Source organism: Vanessa tameamea, chromosome 17, assembly GCF_037043105.1.
Source record: "Vanessa tameamea isolate UH-Manoa-2023 chromosome 17, ilVanTame1 primary haplotype, whole genome shotgun sequence".
Taxonomy (NCBI): Eukaryota; Metazoa; Arthropoda; class Insecta; order Lepidoptera; family Nymphalidae; genus Vanessa; species Vanessa tameamea.
Window position 1 is genome coordinate 8,484,153 of NC_087325.1, and position 23,918 is coordinate 8,508,070.

The 23,918-nt window shown below is 33.3% G+C and overlaps 2 protein-coding genes across 2 annotated transcripts in view; one reads left to right on the forward strand and one right to left on the reverse strand.

Annotated features, from left to right (window-relative positions):
• LOC113400490 (uncharacterized) overlaps positions 1-22,714 on the reverse strand; it is a 37,695-nt gene extending 14,981 nt beyond the window's left edge. The window contains exons 1-2 of the mRNA XM_064217578.1: positions 22,697-22,714; positions 22,563-22,650 (exon numbers count right to left, since the gene is read on the reverse strand). Coding sequence (XP_064073648.1) covers positions 22,563-22,650; positions 22,697-22,714 — 106 coding nt within the window. The remainder of the gene's footprint in view (positions 1-22,562; positions 22,651-22,696) is intronic.
• On the forward strand, positions 22,552-23,645 carry LOC113400489 (uncharacterized). Its single transcript, XM_026640067.2, has one exon. It carries the CDS (start codon positions 22,896-22,898, stop codon positions 23,322-23,324), a length of 429 nt encoding a protein of 142 aa, XP_026495852.1. The 5' UTR covers positions 22,552-22,895; the 3' UTR covers positions 23,325-23,645.
• The last annotated feature ends 273 nt before the right edge of the window (positions 23,646-23,918 follow it).

The following is a 23,918-nucleotide window of genomic DNA, read 5'->3' on the forward strand; positions in this document are numbered from 1 at the left end:
ATACGTAAAAGACATAAAAAAATAGAAAATAGAGTAACTGAAACAGAAACAGTTCGAAAAATCGAAAATACGTGTTCAGGCTGCGCTAACATATTTACAAATTATTTAGAAAATGATCTCAGAAATGAGAATTTTTCGCGCCTATTATATGAAGATTCTATTAATATAATATACCACAATTCTACTCGGTACAATTTACTATACTGCTACTCCCCTTCTAAATACTTATTAATTTTCGCAATTAATATATTCTAATCGCTACACTCAAGATTACTACCAAGAAGTTTCATTGTAATGCCACCCTCCTCCTAAAAGTTTTTTTTAATGTTATGAGTATTTGTAATGTTTATTCATAAATCAAACACAAAAAATATTGACAGCTGCAGCATTTTTCGCATTTAAATTTTTTATAATTCCTTATTCCGTACAAAATGTCTTAATTCTAAAATCAAATATAGTTGTAAATTTAATTTTATTTATTTAAATATACACTATACTTGGTCTACTAAATTACTTATCTTGATAAAGTAATACTATCGGAAATTACTGGCTATCGATAGCACAAAACTGTCGATACTATCGATAGTTTAGGTTAAAAGTAATGGTATATGCAAAACTATCAATAGTATCAATAGTATTACTCATGGGGAGCTATCGATATTATCGATACTATCGATAATATCGCTTACACCTTAACTTTCGATAGTCTATCGATAGTCTATCGATATGCAACACTAACATATATATACGTAAATATTATTGTATTTACGTCAACATATATCTTGGTCAATGTAATATATCTCTATTACCTTAATACATGTGTATGTAATATAAACTAAAAGTCAATAAAATAATATTGTTATTACCGAACTTAGATGTCACTGACTGAAAATTCTAATATCCGATTACAAATACTTGTCCGATATGATTTAAGTGATTGGCAAGGCTAATGGTATTCCATATGTAACGTTTATCAAATTAACGTTTGGAGGGAATATTCTTCGAGATTCTTCGAGATATATTATTCTTCGTAAAGAAAATTGACAGATGATTTGATTATTCTATACCACCAAAATTCCTAATTAATACAGTAACATTGCACTGACCAATGATAGAAGTTATACGGTTCTACAGTATAACTTCTAAGAAGCCGTAGCTAGCAATTTTCAAATGATCTATTTTTAGAATTCAATGATTAGTTTGAAGCCAGAGAGGAATACGCCATGTATGTCTATGAAGTTATTATTGGCACAATTCATTTGTTTTACTATAAATTAATACTACTAGTTAACTAAAATCTACGGTGAACAATTTCAAGTAAGTATTCAATTTAAATATTTTAAATATCACGTATATGATCAATCATATAAATTTTAAAAATATTGACATACACGTAAAGATCAAAATGGCGGACGATCATTAAGTTTTCATGTGCTTAATTTGTGGTATAATGAATATCATGCTCAACGGTGAAGGAAAAAATGTTAAGGAAACGCGTGCTGTCTCGCGATGCCACCGTCTAACTTTAACATCAATTCCATCGCGTACAAATAGAATCGACAACTCTTTTCAATGTCGCACACGTTTTCCTCTCCTCTTACAACTTAGGTTCCCTCAAACGAGGCGTGAAGAGGCACCTTGCCGGGGATGGCTAGGGCGACTAGGGCAATTCATTCTCCCTGACTGTACTGACCTGGTCTTCGCGTTTGGACTCCACTAACACTAACACTCAGGTGGAGTGGACTCATAGTCATATGCCTACCTTTGATAAAATTCTGTCACATGTGCAGCTACAAAACTGCATTGGAGCTGCGTAGCGAAATATACTTCACTTGAAAATGAAAGGAAGTCTTAGCCCAGTAGTAGATCATTTACCGTTGTTACTTTAATTTACTTTATGTGAATACCATCCGATTTTTGAACTTCTATCATCTAGTCTTCAATCCGTTGCCCACTCATATGCAATGCACGGATGTCTCAGTGTATACATGTTTGAGTGTGTGTATTTATAGCGTCGATGTTACTTCCGCTTAAACCCGTATGTATATTTGGACTTCACAGAAACAACTTGATCGATTCTCGTTGACATTGCAATTGGTTATTATTAAAAATATATTATAAAAAATATACAAATAAAAGTAATATAATAAAAACAAAGTATCGTTTATAAAATTAATATGATTTTCTTATTGTTATATCCGAATATAGCAACGGAGTATACGCCACGCACACACGAGTTAAAGAAGAAATACGTATATCAAAGATTAGAATGTCATAAAAGCTACTAAACTTTAATTCCAGCGTGGATATTTTATTCAAGAGTCTGTCGCTATCAATGAACAATCCACCAGGGTTTCTCTTTGAAATTACACAGATATTCAGCGTAACTGCAATACCACATAGATATCATTATACTGTCCCCTAAGCTTACTCCGTTAATTACGAAGTTTTAGTCACCGATATTAAGTCCTCCGGTTGAAGTAAATGGCCTTTGTGCTAATGATCGTTACTAAAAGTAGATAGTTATTATATTAATAAAAAAGGGAAATTATATTTAACTAACATTACCGTATTTTTAGATTTTGAAACAGATTAATTACTCAGTTTCTTGCCGGTTCTTCTCGGTGGAATCTACATTCCGAACCGATGGTAGCTTTACTTTAAATAGTTTGTTAAATGACGATTCAAAAGTGCTTGTAAAAGCCTACTTGAATAAAGTATGTTTTGATTTTGATTTTGAAACAATGCATACATTATTATTAAAAAAAAAATATTTTAATGTTTTATCACGAGTTCAAAGATAAAAACAATTATTAATTTTAATGTAATAACAATAAAAAAGCCTTTTTTAACCTTAACATACATATAAATGTAAATTAGAATTATTTATTTAGAATTATTCTGTCAATGACAATTTTAATATACATAACACAATTATGTCTGTTAGTATTGACGTGTTCCAAATCAATTGTGATCTAGTGTTGTAAAAAAAACATGAAAATATCTTATAGCCCATGATTTGTGGAGCATTGTGTAAGAAGGGATACCATGAATAACCATAACAATATCACAACATAAATGTTTGAGAGAAATAACGACAAACATTGTATAAACACGAGAATTAATATTAAACTTGTAACACCAAGAATTTCGACTTAATAAAGTTAAAGATCCTTCCTGACACGGGGTAATCAATTGCATAGCAAATATCTGCAAACCAATTTATATTAACCAATAAATTTAAACTTGATGTTATAGAATATTAATAAAGTACACTTATTATATTATTGACGTTTTTCCAAATGCCAAGAAACTAGAATTAAGCAAATAAATAATGTTTTATTTTAAATATATATTCCGAAGCTGTAAAAAAAAATTGTTGTGCTGTGATTATTTTTCTTAGTTGTCTTATATAAGAATCAACGAAAAAACTTTAACTCCAAGCTCTGTCATAAAATGTCATCAAACTTAATCTAAGTATTTAACAGATTGAACAAATGCAACGAAGTGCTAGACAAAGTTCAAAGTCAACGTTTATCAAATCTCACTATTTACAAGGATATATATATATATACATGTCTAATAACTTTTCCAATGTGTTCGCTTGTCGAGTCAGAATCATTTGACGCTCGGCGGAGCGCGACAGATCTCTGATGGAATGCGCGCCCGGCCGTAATAATCGACATTACTTACGATATTAACAACCTTATTCGGTAAACACATTTGTATCCGAATGAGGATATATTCAACTTAATTTATTTAACTATTGGAAAAACTTTTTATTGTAATTTTTTTTTATAATAAAATATTTATAATTATTTTAGACTATTTTGCTTTCGCTCTGAATTCTGTATTGATATATTATATTAATTAATTCAATGACAAGAAATAAAATTGTTATTAAATATCCCGCCCAATTACAGAAAAACAGTTTAAATAACTTTTTATTAAATCGTATATAATAGAGACACAGAAATAAAAGGAAATTGTCGCCTGGAAGAGGCATAACGCTTATTCGTTATTTGACGACGTAAGTCGCGTGAAAAGACCTTCGTTCGAAAAATATGTTAGTTACGTCTCATATTCAATAGTGTGAGTGTCAATGAACATAGAAATAGGAAGAGATTACACTAGTCAATAATATTTACATTATTCTAATGAGAATATTACCAATCGACCAAAAAGTGCCCCAAATGAAAGGGATTAAAAGACACGACTCTTACTTAAAATTTAAAAAAGGACAAGACAAATGTTCTACAAGCAGATTCGTGGAACTAAATTCAATAAAGACATCCCTGTTACGGCAGCCATAAATAATTTTATAAGACTGGCAACTGTGCTGGCAATATTATAACAAAAAAGTATATGCGCAAACATAGATGTAATCTTTCTTCTCTCATTCTCATAAGCCTATGGAACGATCTTACACGAACGTTCTTTCCGAGGCATAGTAGTGCAAATAACTATGCCTCGGATAAAAAAAACATTCAACTTCCAAACTCCGCTCTGCTACTGCGAGTTTCCCGAAAAACCCAATAATTTTAAATGGTCATTAAAAGTTATACGGCACAAAAAAGTTTTCACTCCTATTTAACAGGTTAAGGTTATAGGTTAACCTATATATTATGGAATACACTTATCGATATCGATAATTCAATAAAAGTGAAACTACAATAATAATTCTTTCGAAAGAATTCCAAGACAATAAAATAAAATAACTACATTTTCGAAATTTATTTTTTTAGAAACCAGCTTTTACCACATAATATAAAATATAAAGTAGCTTTCAGTGACGAACGACACAAGATGATATCCATAAAACAGTAAAGCCCTTATTTTGCTAACTTAATTAAATATTCAAGGGCACTCTGATCTGAGCCTTGTTAATTGATCACGAGATACTTGAATCTTTTGGATTGTAGCAAAATTTGCCAACTCTAAATTTTTCAACACTCGATAAAACAATTTGATTAAATTGAAATTGAAATATAATGTCCCTAGGAAGATAATCATTGCAATGAAATTAGAAATATATTAGTAACATAATTATTTGATTTAAAAGAAATTCGACATGCTGATAGCGAATAAATTAGTCAAAGTATATAATTGTAATATATTATGCACAAATCTTAGAATTTCCTTTGGTATCTCGGACAAAAAATACATTCGATAAACTTCCACAAAAACGAAAAAATATGAGAAGGAAATGTTTCATTCTGAGTTTTTCACGTGATCGTGCGCAGAAAAGTTTTTTTTTGTTTTGTCAATATTACATTACAGGACGGACTGGTTGATACAATAACATTTATATTCGCCAAATATTAAAAAATAAATAAAAAGAAAAGAATATTGCACTACATCACATACATTACTCTGATCCCAATGTAAGTAGCTAAAGCACTTGTGTTATGGAAATCAGAAGTAACGACAGTATCAGAAACACCCAGACCCAAGACAACATAGAAAACTAATGAACTTTTTCTACATCACCTCGGCCGGGAATCGAACCCGGGACCTCGGAGTGGCGTACCCATGAAAACCGGTGTACACACTACTCGACCAAGGAGGTCGTCAAAAAATGAAAACATTAAAAGGAAGATTCTTTTTTTCCGACAAGACCAGAAAACCGCGTTAAAGAACCCTTTTAGATTATACTCCATATTTTTCTCAATGAGCCTTTTGTTCTGCAACGGAACAATCGTAGGAGCCTAACTGACAACTATTATATATTCGGCATTAACTGCGTCAATAATAATGTCATTCAGCACAATTGGAGCACATTCCACCACGATGCTCCAATGCGGGCTGGTGGAATGCACATGTGGCAGACTTTCATTAAAATTAGACACATGCAGGTTTCCTCACGGTGTTTTCCTTCATCGCCGAGCACGAGAGGAATTATAAAAACAAATTAAGCGCATGAAAATTCAGTGGTACTTAGCTAGGTTTGAACCCGAAATCATCGGTTAAGATGCACGCGTTCTAACCACTGGGCCATCTCGGCTCTATTACATTATGCTAGGAAGAAATATCAAATAAAATATTCGAATACTAACCAATTATCAGATATTCTACAGCCAAACAGCAGTACTCAGTATTGTTGTGTTCCGGTTTAAAGGGTGAGTGAGCCAGTGTAACAGGCCCAAGGGATATAACATTTTAGTTTTTAAACCAAGGTTAGTGGAGCAAAAAATTATTAATATTTCTTAGAGCGCCATTGTCTATGAGTGGTGGTGACCGTTGACCGTTTACCATCAGGTAGTCCATTTACTCATTCACGTATATCATATCTACAGACTTTCAATAGAGCAGCAATTTAAATATAATTTACATATCTTATCAAGGAGGAGAGAAACCTTTTTCTAAAAGTTGGAGACTTTTACGAGCTATTAATATGACTAAATTAAAATCAGGAGAGCCGTTTGAAAGAAAAATACAAATCCTACTATATAAATCGTTTCTCAAAAGCAACCTATTATAATCTGTTAGATGAAGTTTATCTTGACGATCAACCCTTTAAACGCAGAGCCACTTAAACATTCAAACTTATTGATTATTTTGACTTGCTGTCCGTCGACAAAGGAACAATGGATTGACGTTTTGTTTTAGATGGAATGTGAAGCATTCAACATTTGAGCTGCCTATAATTCAGAGTGGTGCTGCACTCCGATTCCATAGCCATAAACTCTCTAGCTCAAGGTAAAAAAAAATATATTCATTTGTTTTTGGAATGCCAGCACAAAAACGTCCAGTCGTTATTTGACTCACAGGCTTGCAATATAATACAAACTTGTGCAAAATTTTTAAATTTATTGAATATGTTACTGAATAAATCAATGTCAATATCTTTTGATGTATTTCATAATTATTCTATTTAAAGAAGACTTATTCAATAAGTATCACACTCATATCAACACTATTGAAAAATATATTGTTGGTAAAAATAACAAAAGGGCCATCAGACTGCCCAAATATAGGACGGTAAGTAAAGCAGAACGAATATTATAGTAACAGTGTGTAATAATACCCGAAATTATGAAACATAAGTCCCAAACTAATTTTTGGGTACCCATTTGAATTAATTAAACGACAAGAAATTGTCATTCCCGTTATTTTGATAAAATATTCATGAACCCAAACCAAACTGAAATCCATTTATGAATACAAAATATAAACTGTGGATTATTTTATTTTTTAAAACAACCTATATATACAAAAGCTTATGTACGCTTTCATAAAAACTGTAATCCGTGGCTGAAAATATCTGCGCTATTTTTTATTTTTGGTTAGAGTGGACTACGTCCGACTTTTTTACCCGCGTAGAAATCAAATCAATTGCACTTTAGATTTTTTTCTTAAAACAAGATTCTTTAGACTAGACGAGTGGTACGTTACAGTGTCAAAAAATGCGTAATGTGCTACGTGCCCAGCAGGCAGCCGTGGCATTTCGTAACAGAATTGTAACATAATGATGTTGCCACACTGCCGTTTTAAAATGCTTTTGAGCAATGATTATTAATGGGTGTTTTCTCGCAAATTCATTTTTTGCCGACACTATTAAAATATTTTATCATATTATTTAATTTATTTAAGTATTCGTCGGGGTTAAGCATGCATTGAACGGCGAACGGATCGTCTCGTTATTTAGTCAAAATGATAACATTTAAAATATTTAGATTACGTTCAAATAATACGAGTTAACCAGCTTACAAGAACACTTGAACCGTAACTTTACTACAAGTCTATCAAGCCAACAAGACCTCGCCACTGGTACGTACAATGGATTCTACTGATACGAACTGTGGAGCCTTTTATAAGTTCTTCCACTCTCCTTTTAATATAAAATTAAACTTACTACCATAAAATTGAAATATTCTGCATCATATAAAGACTACATCACGATATTCCACCACGCTGCCCCAATGCGAGCTGGATACACGTGGTTGATTCTCATCCACCACGTGCAGGTTTTCTGACGATGTTTTCCTGCATCGTCGAGCACGGAATTTGAATTTTAAATACAAAATAAGCACATGAAAACACATAGTTGTAGAGTTCTGTTATGCTGAAGCAGGTGATGGAATAAGATCTAATTGGTCTCTTTGAGAATAAAGGTCTTTACCCAAAAGTGGTTCATTTATTTTGGTAGTTATGGAAAAAAGGAAGTAATTCCTTTTACCTATATGGTATATTAATTATTAATGAGAAAGTGTTCGTTTGTTTGGTTGTTACGCTTTCACGTCTTAACTACTCAACCGAACATCATGAAAATTATCGTTCACGTTGCCAGGGGTGCAAACAAGGACGAAGGGTAAAGCTGCTGCATAAGTCGCGGGTAAAATTACGGGTTCGAAGTATTTAAAAAATATATGGTAAAAATATGCGTTCCCTTATTTCTTTCATAATGTCGAAGTTCCGAAGTTGCTGTCAGAACTGTCATGTCAATTTTTCTGCTTAAACAGGTAAATGAAGGGATGTTTTCTTGACAGTACTAATACATTTTTTAATTTTCTTTATTTCTGTGCACAGGATATTCTTTTTTTTATTCTTATATGAAAGATAATACGTAATGCTATGAGGTAAAAATCCTTGTATCATAGTGACCGATTTTATGTATGACAATGGAGACGGAACCACATACATCACAGATGTGTGCTCAAACCTATTTCCATAATCCTCGCAATTTGATGAGATGCCAAATACGACACGACTAGAATAAAATTTCGCGCTTTCCAAATATATACTTCCAACTTCTAGAATCAAAGCTGTCTAATTTCTGTCTATAAAAAAGTCAAAACGTGCTCATTGGATCATCATCAGCCCATATTTGTCCACTGCTGGACATAGGCCTCTCCAAATGCACGCCACTGTGGTCTTTCTTCGGCAACTCGCATCCAGCTCCTGCCAGGCGTCTTGCGTAAATCGTCACTCCACCGTGCCTGAGGACGTCGTACACTACGTTTGCCGAGACGCGGTCTCTAGAACGCGTTTTCCCCAACAGTTATCCGTTCAACGACAAATGTGGCAAGCCCACTGCCACTTCAGCTTACTAATCCGGTGGCATATGTCGATGACTTTGGTTCTCTGATGGATCACCTCATTTCTGATGCGATCCCTCAGAGAAACGCCGAACATAACCCTTTCCATAGCACGCTGAGCGACTTTAAACTAGTGGACCAGCCTTGTCGTGAGTGTCCACGTTTCGGCTCCGTATCTCATGACGGGTAGGACGCACTGGTTGAAGACTTTCGTCTTAAGGCACTGTGGGATCGACGATGTAAAGATTGGACGTAACTTCCCAAATGCTGCCCAACCTAGCCGAATTCTTCTATTCACCTCGTTCTCAAAGTTGTTTCTACCTAATCGCAATGTCTGCCCGAGGTAGACATATTTTTGAAAACGAGGACGGTACCCTGTATCGTAATCGGTTCCGGTAGAACATGTTCATTGAACATGACCTTGGTTTTATCCAAGTTCATCCGTAGGCCGATGCGCATAGAAGAATCAGCCAGCTCATTCAGCATTTTTTGTAGGTCCTGCAGCGTTTCTGCCGTGATGACGATGTCGTCTGCGAATCTCAAGTGAGAGATGTATTCGCCATTGATGTTGATGCCACGTCCTTTCCAGTTCCACGTCTTGAACATGTCCTCCATTGCATTAGTGAACAATTTGGGGGAAATAACGTCCCCTTATCTCACTCCTCGATGCAATGGTATGGGATTTGTTTGCTGATTCTGTACTTGGACGGACATGGTGGCGGCTTTGTAGAGACATCTCATCACTTGGATGAATCGCCAATCAACTTGGCAACGCTACAAAATATCGTGCCTTCTTCCCTGAGAATTCGAACTACATTATCGAGGTTCTGGTTTACGTCTGGTTTACGTATTGGAAATCAGCAAGGAAACCAAGAACTGATAGGATTATGAAAATAGTTCGTTAAGTTGATTATATACATAAAATAAGAAGTATAATTAATTCATATTAAGAATAAAATTAAATCTTTTTAATTAGTAAGTGAATGACTTTGTGGTGCTACATGGTGGTAGGGCTTTGTCTAAGGTAGGCCAAGTACCACCCATTCATCAGATACTCTACTGCTAAACAACAGTGCACAGTATTGTTGTGTTCTAGTTTGAAGGGTGAGTGAGCCAGTGTAACTACAGGCACAAGGGATATAGCATCTTAGTTCCCAAGGTTGGTGGCGCATTAGCGAAGTAAGGGATGGTTGATATTTCTAACAGTGCCAATGTCTATAGGCGGTGGTCACCACTTACCATCGGGTGGCCTATCCACTTAATACGGCCACCTATTACATTAAAAAAAAAATGTTATTTTTAATTTTCCTTTACATTATGAACTATACAACTATTTAGTTGATAACAACAAATATTGTTATTATGGTGATGGTGGCGGTTTGTTGTTTTAATTTTAAGATACAGTCCTAAGTAAGTAATGTACGAATTATTAGATTATTTATTCCTTATAACCTTTACTCATGTAAATAACCTTAAAAGTAATAAACAACAGTAAAATGTAAGTTATATTCTGTAAAACGAAACACAACATCAAGCATTTACCCTAAAAATTGTTTTGGCCGCAAATATTGGAAAAACTTTTCTTCGACAAAAAATGTTATTTTTTAAAAATACTACATAGATTATACTGATACAAACTGACAGCTCACTCTGGCAATAAAGCGAAAAACATAGTGTTCAAATTTTTCACTCGAAGTGAGATTTAATAAGTATTATTTTCTTTGATGCATTTTCGTGTTTAAACATGTTATATTTTAGGATAAAATTTGTATTCCTTCATTAAACTCGTTTATTCATACTGTAAATTTGAACATCCTAAATAGAGCCTTTTTTTGTTTTTATCACGAGGTATTTCCGTCTCGAAGACATCCTATCCTATTTAAGTTAAATTTTACTTCATTTACTTGGTGGTAGGGCTTTGGGCAAGCACGTCTGGATAGTTACCCACTCATCAGATATTCTACCGCAAAACAATAGTACTCAGTATTGTTGTTTTCTGGTTTGAAGGGTCAATGAGCCAGTGAAATACAGACACAAGGAACATAACGTAGTTCCCAAGGTTGGTAGCGCATTAACGATGTAAGGAATGATTAATATTTCTTACAGCGCCATCGTCTATGGGCGATAGTGACCACTTACCATCAGATGACCCATTTCCTCATCCGCCAACATATATCATAAAATAAAAAATAAATAGGTAACCTATATAAATGTCCCACAACTAGACAAACACCTCCTCTCCTTATAAGGAATTGAAATGAATGAATGAAATTGAATTAAACGATTTGAAATGTTATATTTGTCAAAAATACTTTTATGAATGTTTACATGCAATATAAATAAAGTTTCTTTTCGTATCACAATCATTATAATGATTAACACTTTTTTATTACAAAACATAAAAAAAAGCAAAAATCAATTTATTATTTATATAAACCAATACACACAATACAAATACATACAAGACAATAGATGAAAAACCATCTGTAACTAATATCGTGCAATAATGTTACCTACCTTTTAACAGCCGACTTCAAAAAGAAGTTAATCAAGTCGGCTGTATCGGAATGTGAACCTCATTTGATTAACCTTTTTATTTGATACAGGCCGTACATAGAAATTTGTTCCATTTCAATTTAAAAAGGAAATTTCTTAATTTGAATGAACCCGATAGCAACTGATGGTATATTATAAATTTAAATATTGATATTTTTATAATTATCTATATCTTTGATATCTAACTCTAGACATGTATATATAAAGGTTTGAATAAATTGATTTCCATCTAAATTAGAAAATAATTAGTATAAGAATGGAACTTAGTAAAAATTATACATCATAGAAAAATTAAAATTAATTAACATAAACCGATTTTAATTTATTCTCATTAAATTCTCATATATATATTGCAAATCTGTCCACATATGTGTTGTCGCTACGATTTTTGAAGCGGGCAACATTAAAAAAAAAAGAAAGCATTGGCGGGCAATTTAAGCTCTCTTCTGGATACGCTGGAACCGGGAACATTGTTTTAACATTATCTTACATTACTGTATTGTTTTACTTTAATTGCTTAACTTAACCAATAAAGAAATACGTTATTAATTAATTTCGAGAGTAATACATACAACTCATATAAATACACCGTACAAATAACTAGCAGCAGTTAATTAACAAATAACTTTCTTTTACATGGTGATGGAATTATAAACGAGAAAACACTAAACGAAAAAACTCCCTTTTTTGATGTCAGTTTTATATTTCCTAGTTTGAATTTTAAATAAATATATTTACAAAATAAAAACCACGTGTAATGGTGAAAGCGCCATCTATGGAAAACTTTGATAATTACGTCAAACATTGATATAAACCTACAAATGGCTGTAGCGTGCAAAAAGGTTTTGAAAGATGTCTATGAAATACAATTTTTTCTAAAAAAACTCATACTTAATATAATAACTTATATTGAGTAGCATTATAATTGAATACAATATATATTTCATTTTCACTTTCTTAATTGTTCTGTAATCGTGTTTGTTCTGGTTCTCTTTAATTAATCGTGAATAATGTTATTTACTTTATATACAGAGTTGCCAACCGTACAATTTCTCAGGACATGTCCTAGTTTTTATGAAGTGTCTTAGAAAGTCATAGATAGTTTTAAACAGCGTCCTGGGTTTTTATAAAACCCTGATGTATTTGAAAATTCGAACGCCATTTTTGCTTATGATACGGGGCTCAATCGTCGCGAGTGATCGTGCTGCACGGGCTCAAATATTAATATCACATAAAATATTATCAATAGAATTTCATTAACCTATTTTCGCTACAAATTAAATCAACTATACAGCTTTCTTCTCGCTACTCTATTGCTGCGTCCTGTTTTAAATTGAATTGTCCTGATTGAGTGCTAGTTTTTGGGGTTGACAACCCTATTTATATAAATGGTTAAAATTTTATATCATTTTTAAAATGTATTTTTTTATTCATTTTCGGAAAGCTAATTAAACGATTATATTTTTTAAAATAATCTGCAGAACAAGTTTCATAATGTTTATTTTGTTTTTCAGGCATATTTGAGAGAAAAAAATTAAAAAAATATTGAAATAATATCGTTTTCCGTCTCGCATTTTTAAGTTTGGACCGATAATTATTGTTTAAATATTGAAAAATATTCAGTGTTTAATCGTTTTTATAAATCAGAAGAAAAAAGTAAATTTTAATCGAAACTTTTTTTTTAATAAATTTTTGAAGTTGCAATTTTGACTTATTTTGAAAAAATCTAAAAAACGTGATAACTCAAAAATGGTTCACTTTTGCATCATGCATATGGGAGTTAAAATTATCGCAAATAATCAGTCCCCTATCACTTCCTAACGGGAATACGTCGAATTACCAATAACCCTGTATAAAAATATCTCGCTCTGGAAACAATATGGTGTCTGAAATCGAAAACATGTTATAGTAAAATCGTTTAAAAAGTCTTATATTTATAAAAACATGTAAGAGAGATGTTTGCTGAAAGCTAAAGAAAATTAAATGTATATTTTTAGGATTAAAACAACCCTATCAAATGATTTCATCAAAATCCGCATAGCATTGAGTAACCGTTTATTTTTGAATCGCCTTAATTTTCATTTTTTATTAATAACTCAATTGTTATTATTGTAATGTTCAACAAGCTCAAAGGACTCCGGCTAATGGAGTTAAAAACACGCGCCCGAAAAACAGTCACGCGCTCGGACACGCGCCACTGAGGCACGCCCCGGACGCACGTCTCGGACACGCGTTTCGGATCCTTGCTAAATCACGGCCCTAGTGTTCGGCAATATAGTACTTATTTTGTACTAAAAAGACTATATTTTTATTAAAAACATTGTCAACATCTTAAATTAAATAATAATTTAACAAAAAATCTATAATATAATTCAAAAATATAAAACCACGTAGATTTAAATTGAGATTATTCAGTGATTAGAACACGTGAATTTAGACCGATGATTGCGGATTCAAGTCCAGTCAAGCACCTGGATAATCAAGTGTACTTAAATTTTGATTATAATTCATCTCGTTCTCAGTGCTCGTAATACATCGTAAAGATGCTTATGTGTGGGATGAAAATCTGCAACATTTTTATCGATGAAAACACATTGCAACGTCGTGGCAGTAGTACAAAATTCACAGGCACTCTATTTTTCCTTATGATCGAGATTTTAAATGTAACTTCGCTCCCCTTCATTCTCGTTCGTTAAGCAGTGTTACTTCTTCATTGTTCTCTTTATGTCAAAGTATCATATCGTGACCCCATTGGACTACCTCTCGACATTTTATCACGTAAATGAGACGTTTTCCTGCAACGTTCCACTTAATAAATGGAATAAACGGGCTATAGACTTATCATACAATTTCCTAGGTACGGTTAGTCTTAGTATATTTGACTCAATCACGGAACTTATCTTGTTTGTAACTTAATATTATAAACGTATGAAGTATATTTAAATAACAAAACCACCTAAAAAGTTTCATCCTCTTATTTCAATTTAGATTCTTCCCATCAAATCGCATTGGAGCAGCGTGGTGGAATAAGCTCCAAACCTTTTCCTCAAAAGGAAGAGGATGCCTTAACCCATCAGTGAGACATTTACAGGCTGTTACTATTTAATTTAATACGTTATCATAATTATATATATATATTCTTAATTTTTAACGGTGCCTTTAAATTTTAACAACTATAAATCGTTACCAAATTAGAACTAAACTTTTAATTCCATAAGAGATACTCGTGCGAATATTCCACAGCAAGATATATCATATTAATCTAACCACTTACAGCCCTATTATATGAATTTCTAACTAATTTCCACCTACATTTCTGCCGAAAGGTAAACCGTATGGGTTCAGTAAGGTACTGTACCCAAATAATTACAAATAAAATGTATTGCACTGTGATAGTAGACCAAGAATGTTGTGTGCCAATTTTGAGAACGTATAATTTTGGTAATGTTTGCTATTGCAACTCCGTGGGCCATCTCTGGTCTTCATCATCAGATCGACTTAGCTAAATTGCCCGTTCCGGAAGCGAATCACTGCCAAAAAAAACCGAAATAGCTTCAAGTTTGTCTATAAAATTTTAAGACTTTCCTCGGATCCTATTATCAGATGCTGATAACCTGGGAATTATATCCTTTCAAATAAAAAGAAAAGAATTCGGAAAAATCGGTTCAGGCATCTTTGAGGGATCGGGGAAAATATATAAAAAAAAACCGACGAATTGAGAACCTTCTCACTTAGTTTGTTACCCTTTCATGGCTTAACTGCTTAGCTAATCAAAAAAAATTAGTAAAGTATATACGGTGTGAGGGGTACAGTTAAGGACCTATCTAGTACCTAAGATAAAAAAAACCCCACCACCTCCTTCTTTTTTTTCTCCTAGCACTTTTACAAGGGGCCCCCAAACTCCGACATTTTTTTCTGTTTTACTGTCTTTAATTTATGTTACTACTTATTTTATTTGTCTTTTTAGTAATGTATGTGCAATATTCTAAAAATTTGCTCCTATGGTACCTACAAATCGTTTGCGCGCTTAATTATACAATTTACTTGCCTTTCTGTGTCGTATTTCGTTATGTATTTGAGCATTCTGCTAATAAATGCAGTTTCGGCTCTGGAGAATCGTCATCACAGGAGCAAGTCGAGCTTTCCTTACATTTAAACCGGTGGAGATATTGCCCATATCCACCGTGACCTGTCATAACTGGATTTAAGTGCAGCGTTATTTTTAATTTCCTAACTATTGTACGCCTTTTCTACATTTGGGAAGATTTTTTTTGTCACCCCAGCTGTTTCTGCGTTTTGATATCTGTCATTCCATTTTTGTATCGTTTTTTGCCTCAACGTCCACTTCATATATAACAGAGGGCAACTGTAGTATGTCTGGGCTGCGGACTTACTTCCCCACACTCCTGCGTGTACTTTCACCCAACAGTATTCGGTGCATATGCCGCTTTTCGCCAGGTCACGTATATTCTTCTTTATTTCTACTGCTATCCAGTTCGTGATTATTTGGTCCACTAACGTTTGCAGCGCCGATCTTGAGTCACTAATGATCCTCACAGATTTTTTTCTTAATTTGGCCGCTAGGTTCGTCGCCTGATAGAGCGCGTACAGCTCCGCCTGGTACACTGCCCCACCACCTCTTACACTCAACCAGGTACAATACAGTTAAGTAACATAACCGTATTCTGATAAGAAACTTTTTAGAGTGATTACCACCCAAGTGGTTAAGTACCACCCACTCATGATTTTGTTTGTGTTTGAAGGATGAGAGAGAAGCATTGTTATTACAAACACAAGGGACATGACATCGTTATCGTAAACTTTAGAATGTCTATGGGCAATAGTAACCTGTTTGCTAGTCTGGCAACCTTATATAAATAAATAACCGAACTTCACCTAATATAGCTGAAGCGATTTATACAACACAAATCGGAATATGACTAACAAAAAGTGAATAAATATTTAGGAGCTTCCTTTATCCAAACAACTGGCTAGAACAAATAAAATAAAATAAAAAAACAAAAGCGCGCGAAACCGAATTAAGCCGCCATTATTTTTTTCTTTTTGAGCGCAGACAGTAAGGTCGATATTGGCGCGACTTTTAATTTGTTAAAAGAGTTCCTTTTGTTTTATTTGGATTTGTAAGCTCAACTGAGTAAGTAGTTTACTTCGATATCTATGATTTGGTGATTTATATATGTTAAGATAAATTCTAAGTTAAAACTATTTTTTGTTTCTAACAGTATTTATAACGGGATATTTACCATGTTTTTATTTTTATTTGATGGAGCTCGATATTTCGATATTATCTACGAATGTCTTGTTCACGAGTCTCGTTATAAAAACTGTTAGTAATAAAAATAACCATGTTAATTTAAAATCTTATATTTTTGGTTTGTTAATAAATTGTTTAAAGTAATTTAAATTCTTGTCTTTTTTAATCTATTTCAGTTTTGTACGCTAAATATATTATATCTAATTAAAAAGCACTCCATAAAGGACTCTGTGGCGTATATAATAGTCATATTTAAGTAAAAGAAAGATTAAACTTATACTTTTATCTTATTCCATTACATATTTAATTTATGGACAGATATGTGCATAAGAATGATTCCTTAATATTTGTAGATTAAATAAAAATCTTTCCATAAGTTGTACTGACCGATTTTTACAATGGCTCTATTGACAAGTGAGGATAACCAACTAGGCACACAAGTGAATTTTCCTTTACTCTTCTAAGTAGTCCGGAACGATCACATAACCGGAAATAATTCAGGCAGGACCAAGGATTTAAGTGTTTATCTAGACACGGTAGTGTAAACACTACCATTTTGCAAACTGAGAGCTAGCTAGTGAGAATTTCTTGACAAAAACCTCCTTGTTGCTTTTTATTGAACCCACTCTCCATTTGTTCCAGTGACTAGAAGCGGCTGCCTTATACATAATCCAATAACTCAACAGATAATTACTCATAAGTATCAGCATAATATTGTCTGAAAATAGAGAGTTCATCCATTTCAACGTCGGTTAAAACAGACAAATCTATGTAATTTTTCATTCATTTCATTTTAACATCCTAAACAATAGTCTATCAGGGAACGAATCAAGTATTGATTCATCGCACGTAATGAGCTTTCCTACTGACAAGCGCGTAATTAAAAACTGTTTCAAAATACGTCGGCAAACGTTTTAATTCATTAAATGAAATTTGATTTCCGGGTAAGCGGAATATAATCTGATTGCGTTCGACTCGCGTTTTAATGATATTTTGTTTTGGTTTGTGAAACTGTTATTACGCATATAAAATGCAATTTCCGTCTGTTTTTCTGTCCTTTTTCATCTCTTCCTATGTAATTAACTATAGTATGCTATGACACACACATATGCAACACAACGAAATAATATTTAATGTATTAAGGTGACTATTATATTAAAGAATAGCAACCCGTCCCGACTTCGCACGGATCAAATTTATTAATAAATAAAGCGATATGATATAATTATAATGTATACCCAATAGCACTCAGGAATAACGTGACTTTCTACCAGTAAATAAAATTTTAAAATTGGATCATAGTTTCCGGAGCACACAGCCTATAAATAAAAAAACTAATTAAACCTCTTTATAATTTTAGTTTATATATTTATTAAAGAGCAAATATAATATCAGAATATATCAATGGTTTAATAATTGACTTAGTTTATATGATACATGTGTTCATGTAATTCATTTCCAGTGTTCATCTATGCAGTAAAATAGCTCGTCTAGTTAGGTACCACCCACTCATCAGATATTCTACTGCTAAACAGCAACATTTAGTATTGCTATCGTCCACTTTAAAGAGTGCCTGAGCCAGTTTAAGTATAGACAGACAAGGGACATAAAACCTTTGTACCCAATGTTGGTGGTGCTTTAGAGATATAAGCAATGTTTATTTTTGTTTCTGCTCCGATTTCTATGAGCGATGGTAACCTCTTTTCATTAGATCTGTTTACCCGCCAACCAATAACAACTTTCCTTTTAACAAAAGAAAAGTGAGGGAACTGTCACATGTACATATGTACAAAAGAATAGCATGGTAGAAATAAATAAATAAACTTTATAGTATGAATTCATTTGATTTATTAATAAATTGTACCTGTGCGAAGCCGGGGCGGATCACTAGTCATATACACAAACCCTTCTAACTTTTTCTATTAGCGAAAGCCGCATCAAAATCCGTTGGTTGACTTTATAAAACAAAAAAACAAAAAGCGACTTAATATTTAAAGATTTGTAAATTATAATTAAATTATCTCGGTGAAAAAATCTACTAATTAAAAAATTTGCTAATAAAAACTTGATTTTTCTCAGCTCTTGTAGTAACCGCGATCAATAACAATACATTATCGGAGCCAATTCTACCGCTAATAAAGTATTTATCTGAGCTTCTAGTCGTTAAAGAAATGTGTTTGTTAATTGTGAATAGTTGAATACGTAATTGGCATTTTCAAACCAGTCTTTCCGAGCGGTAACAGTCTGCTTCACCAGACATCCGATCTACATTTCCTATTATTCCTTTTGTTGCATTAAGTCTCTCTCTTTAAAGGTTCTGTATGAAAAGAAACTTTTTATGTCTAAAAAATATAACGTAAGTGGACAGAGCGACCTTTAGTCGTGTGCCTTTTACCCACGCTTAGAGGTCAATTTATACTGGTAGTGTTTACGAGCGACCGGAAACACTGATACTGAGTGAGTGAGCCAGTATAATTACACATAATGTCATCAGACATTTGACCTAAGATGTTCTAACATGTTTAGCTTCAAATGTGAAAATGTTTCACACCAACTTTCATCCCTAATTTCAGTTTCCCTCTGTCAGATGATTAAAAAACGCTCTTAACATTTTGTGTTTTAATCAAAAACAGTCGATCAAACACCGATAATAATAATAATTCTAACATAAATTTTTTTATTACAATCAATTCAATACAAACTTTCCCCTATTAAACCCTCTTAAGAGATGAATTCTGCAACATCCTTCCGTATTGCTCACCAACGTTCGTTAAATCCAGTATAAGTCAGACGTTTATTTAAATAAACATCGGAAAGCTTAATAAACGACATGACATGACAGGTAACATCTCATCAGTAACATCGATCCAAAGATTGCTAGGTTATTGACAATAGAAATGTACGTATTCCCGCTGAACTTCCACCTCCATTAATTCTCAAATGGGTAATATTTATTTGCTGTATTAGATTTTTAACAATAAAAATATATAATGTGTATTGAATAAAGAGAATTTTGACAAAGTTTAAATTCAGTTAATTTAACTTACTCGGTAATTTCCTTCTGCTATGATAAGAAAGATATATTCCTTCCACAGTGGCTTTTACAACTTGGTGGTAGGACTTTGGCAAGTCCACCTGGTAGGTGTCACCCATTTATCAGATATTCTTCCATCAAATAACAATAGTTAGTGTTTTTGGGTTCTGGTTTAAGTCTGTCTATGTACTACAAACACAAAGGACATAACATCATTGTTCCCAAGGTTGGAGACGCATTGGTGTTTTTTAAGGAATGATTAATATTTCTGACGGCTCTAATGTCTATGGGCGGCGATGATCACTTCCTATCAGGTGGCCCATTTGCCTACCTTTCAACTTACGACATAAAAAAACAGGTGAACACCCGTTCCAGTATATTCACATAGCAAAGATCATTATGACCGTAAATCTTTCAAATCAAATGTATTCGTAATAAATTACGTTAAGAATTCAGAACTTACGATAAATAAAATGATGTATGTTTTCTAGAATTTCTAGAAGATTCGAAATCGTTTTGTTTTGTAAAACTATAAATATATCAATTACCTTTATTGTATCTCTTTTAAAACGCAATCGCAATAAAATAACTCAAAACGCATATTTTTTTCTTGCCGTTAGTAGACTTTTTACAATCAATAAAATAATTACAGTTTGTTACAGCTATTAAATATTTTGAGTTTGGAAGAACATCCTTTTACCAAATTGACAACTTATACTTTAGGAAAACGCAAGGTTTAATCTTATTTATTTATAGTTAATTAAAAAAAGGTTAGACAAATTATATCAATTTATTTTTCATATTAAAAACGAATATTAAAATCTACACGTACTTTCATATTACAAAAATGATTACAAAATAATATTTTACGGTATAAACCTTGCAGACCGTAAAACATTATTTATAACGTTTTAAAAATGCAGCAATTAAAAAAGTCACTTCATTCGAAAATTAAAAAAAGAATTCTATGAAGCATCAGCGTAATTTTACTATAAAAAAAAACAGTCGTACAAAAATAGTAAAACCATATTCACTTCATTTTTATTCTTTATAAAAAAACAGTATAGTGCTTTTATAAAAGTAAGATTATACAAGTAATATTTAATCTCTGTGTGTATTCTGTTAAAAGGAACAACAAATCTGAGACCAATCTGCTTCATAATATTGCATGACAGAGATAGAGAAACTAGTCATATGAACGCACTGTTATTAGCGCGAGATAGATATATTTTTCTCGATACCTTTTCCCAAATGAAAGTGACAAACATTGCTCTTTGCCGTTGTACAAAAGCTGATAGATAATTTTCGAGTATTTATTTTAATATGTAATATAAATACCTACTTACAAACTCATACATAAAAATACACCTGAAGACTATTTTTTTTTATTAAATATAAATCTAATAAATAACAAATACATTTGAAAATTGAGTTCAGATATAACAGTTAATCCTTCATTTTATTTAATATAAATAAAAATAATAAATAAGTGAATATCATTGATAATAATTACACATAAGAAATATATTTTTAAGAGAAGATATGTTAAGAAAATAAAGCAGACAGCATCCAGATGAAGTGATTATTTGTAACTTAAATTGAATCCTCAAAAAACCCTCCTAGTTTCGACCCCATTAGACTAAGTTAGTTTTAAGTAAAGTAAACGTACTCCTATCCGATATAACGTACTATGTTCAAAAGATACACTAACTTAACGACGTCGAACTTCACAACTAAGTTAGTAAGTAATGGAGTAATGTTACTTTAACAAAACTTACTCTCTATTACGTATTAAGGATTTTAAAATAAATTCTTTGGCAGAATACCAACGTCTGTTCCTAAAATTAGATCTATGTGTGAACTGTTATGTGAACGTGAGGTCTATGGCGATTATTTGAGGAATGACTTGTGATCCCTCTCAGAAAATGTGTTTTGTATGTGTCAAGTAGTAATACCTTAAATCGACAGGTATAAAGTTCAATTTCGCTTAACAAATCCTTATTCCGAAGTGAGATACCTTCCAAAGTTTCAAAGCATTTGACGTTTCCTTTGTAATGAAATTGCTGAAACTGTGTGCTATCAACGTTTCAACTATTTAGCGCCGCGACTAGTAATGAAATATGATTTCGTTCATAAATCTTAATATAAATACGTAAGATATTTAGATAATTTCTCGATAACGATTAACGATAACTCTACAAAAAATTTAAGCGTGTGACAAGATGTTATAATTTTACATATATACATATAATGTACATCAAGAAATGTACAAGTTGTTATACATTTCTTGGCGTATCTGTTCATTATATTTCAAAGAGGATTATCAAGATATAGACATAAGGCGATAACAGTCTACCTGAATACAGTACATAAAGCTAGGTACAGAGGCCGGCAGCTCGTTTCCCGGTACTACATAAACCTGAGTATTGATTTTTACAATTTACGCAGATAGCTATTAGTTTACATACAAGCCCGAGCGTAAAACAATGAACTCAGCCAGGTTTTATTTTTGCACGCTAATTACGTTTGGAGCGCGCTCCACGTTTTCCGTACAAATTTCCAAAGCATAGCCTAAATGGGTCCGCTTTGTTTACATACGAGCTAGGCTTCGCCGCGACTAATTGCTCTGTGTCGGCACCTTGAGACAGTTGGAATTCACCTGAATCGGCAGATGCGTCGCAGCTGTCGACCGGGCCAGTCCTCTCGTCCCGCGCGTCCCCTCGCCCCGCAGACTCGCGCAATCGCGGCTAACAGTTTTATTTTCCCGAATAAACTTTATCAAACAAAGCGTGCGTGCCCCGCGCCCTGCATCTGCTCGCCCAGCTGTTACTCTTGCAGCTGGCCACGTTGTCTCGCTCTATCCCGCACAATATCGGCGGAGTCGAACGAGACGAACGTCACCTAGTGTAATCGCATCGAGACCCTTCAATTCCCTGTGCACGGCCCATTCGCAGTCCGTATCCCGACGCCGGCGGGCAAACTGCTAGCGATTATGACGAGCAAGCGTAAGCGCGAACGCGAGAATGAAGCTGAGCGGCCCGTTAAGCGTCAGCGGCGTCGCAAGCGTTCTCGCAGCGAACCGCTAATGAATGATCCTGATAATGCTGAGAAGCGTCAAGCGCTTAAACGTTTATTTGGACGGATTTGTTCAGTGGAAATGGATAATGAGCACCACAATTCGGATAATTTGTTTGACAACATGAATGATCACGAGAGCCAGGATGCTTACGGAGACGAAAACGACGACCCTCTGCTTGATTCGGTACCTGTGGATATGGATCCTGAACAACTAGGATTCTTGGTGTGCGCTCAGGAGACGCTGCGATTCTTGCACGGCCGTGGGATCCCCATCGAACACCCGGTATTCTCAAGGCTGCGCTCACGCCTTCTCCGTGGGATCGGCGAGATGGCGATGGCCTGAGTATTGCTTGGCCCAGAGCCCGCACGAAACTAAACCTTCTCCTAGCTTCACTTTCGAACATTTTTCACTACAGTGGTTATTTATTCAGTGTAATATGTATGTATATCGGTGTGATCTTCCTATACAAAGAACTATTCTATTTCCTTACTAAGGGGCTCTGGTTAGTGCTTAAGGTGTTTAAGTGTAAAGTTGATTGTTGTTAACGCAACAGGTGGCCCGAAAGGGTACTCTAGTCATTAATACTAGTCAATAATGAAATATATTTGTTAAACAAAAAAAAAACTATTGATATATTGTATGTAATAAATTCGTCCACAAAAATGGTCTTTATTATTTCTAATCCGAATCGATCAAAAATATAAATTAGTATTTAAAAATAAAATTCATCTATCAATTCAATTTGTTTTATTTAATATTCCAGTAATACTACATACTTAAGTATAAAATGTTATGTTGATACTCTTTGAGAGACTCGTAAACCTAAGAATCAATTCAATAATTATTTTCACTGCTATAATAATATACTGTAATTATAATTATATAATTAAACAATAAAAAGAATAAAACATACACATTATATATTTGTTTAATTTC

Coding starts and splice junctions, on each gene's coding strand:
- LOC113400489 (XM_026640067.2), top strand. CDS start 22,896: ATGACGAGCAAGCGTAAGCGCGAACGCGAGAATGAAGCTGAGCGGCCC.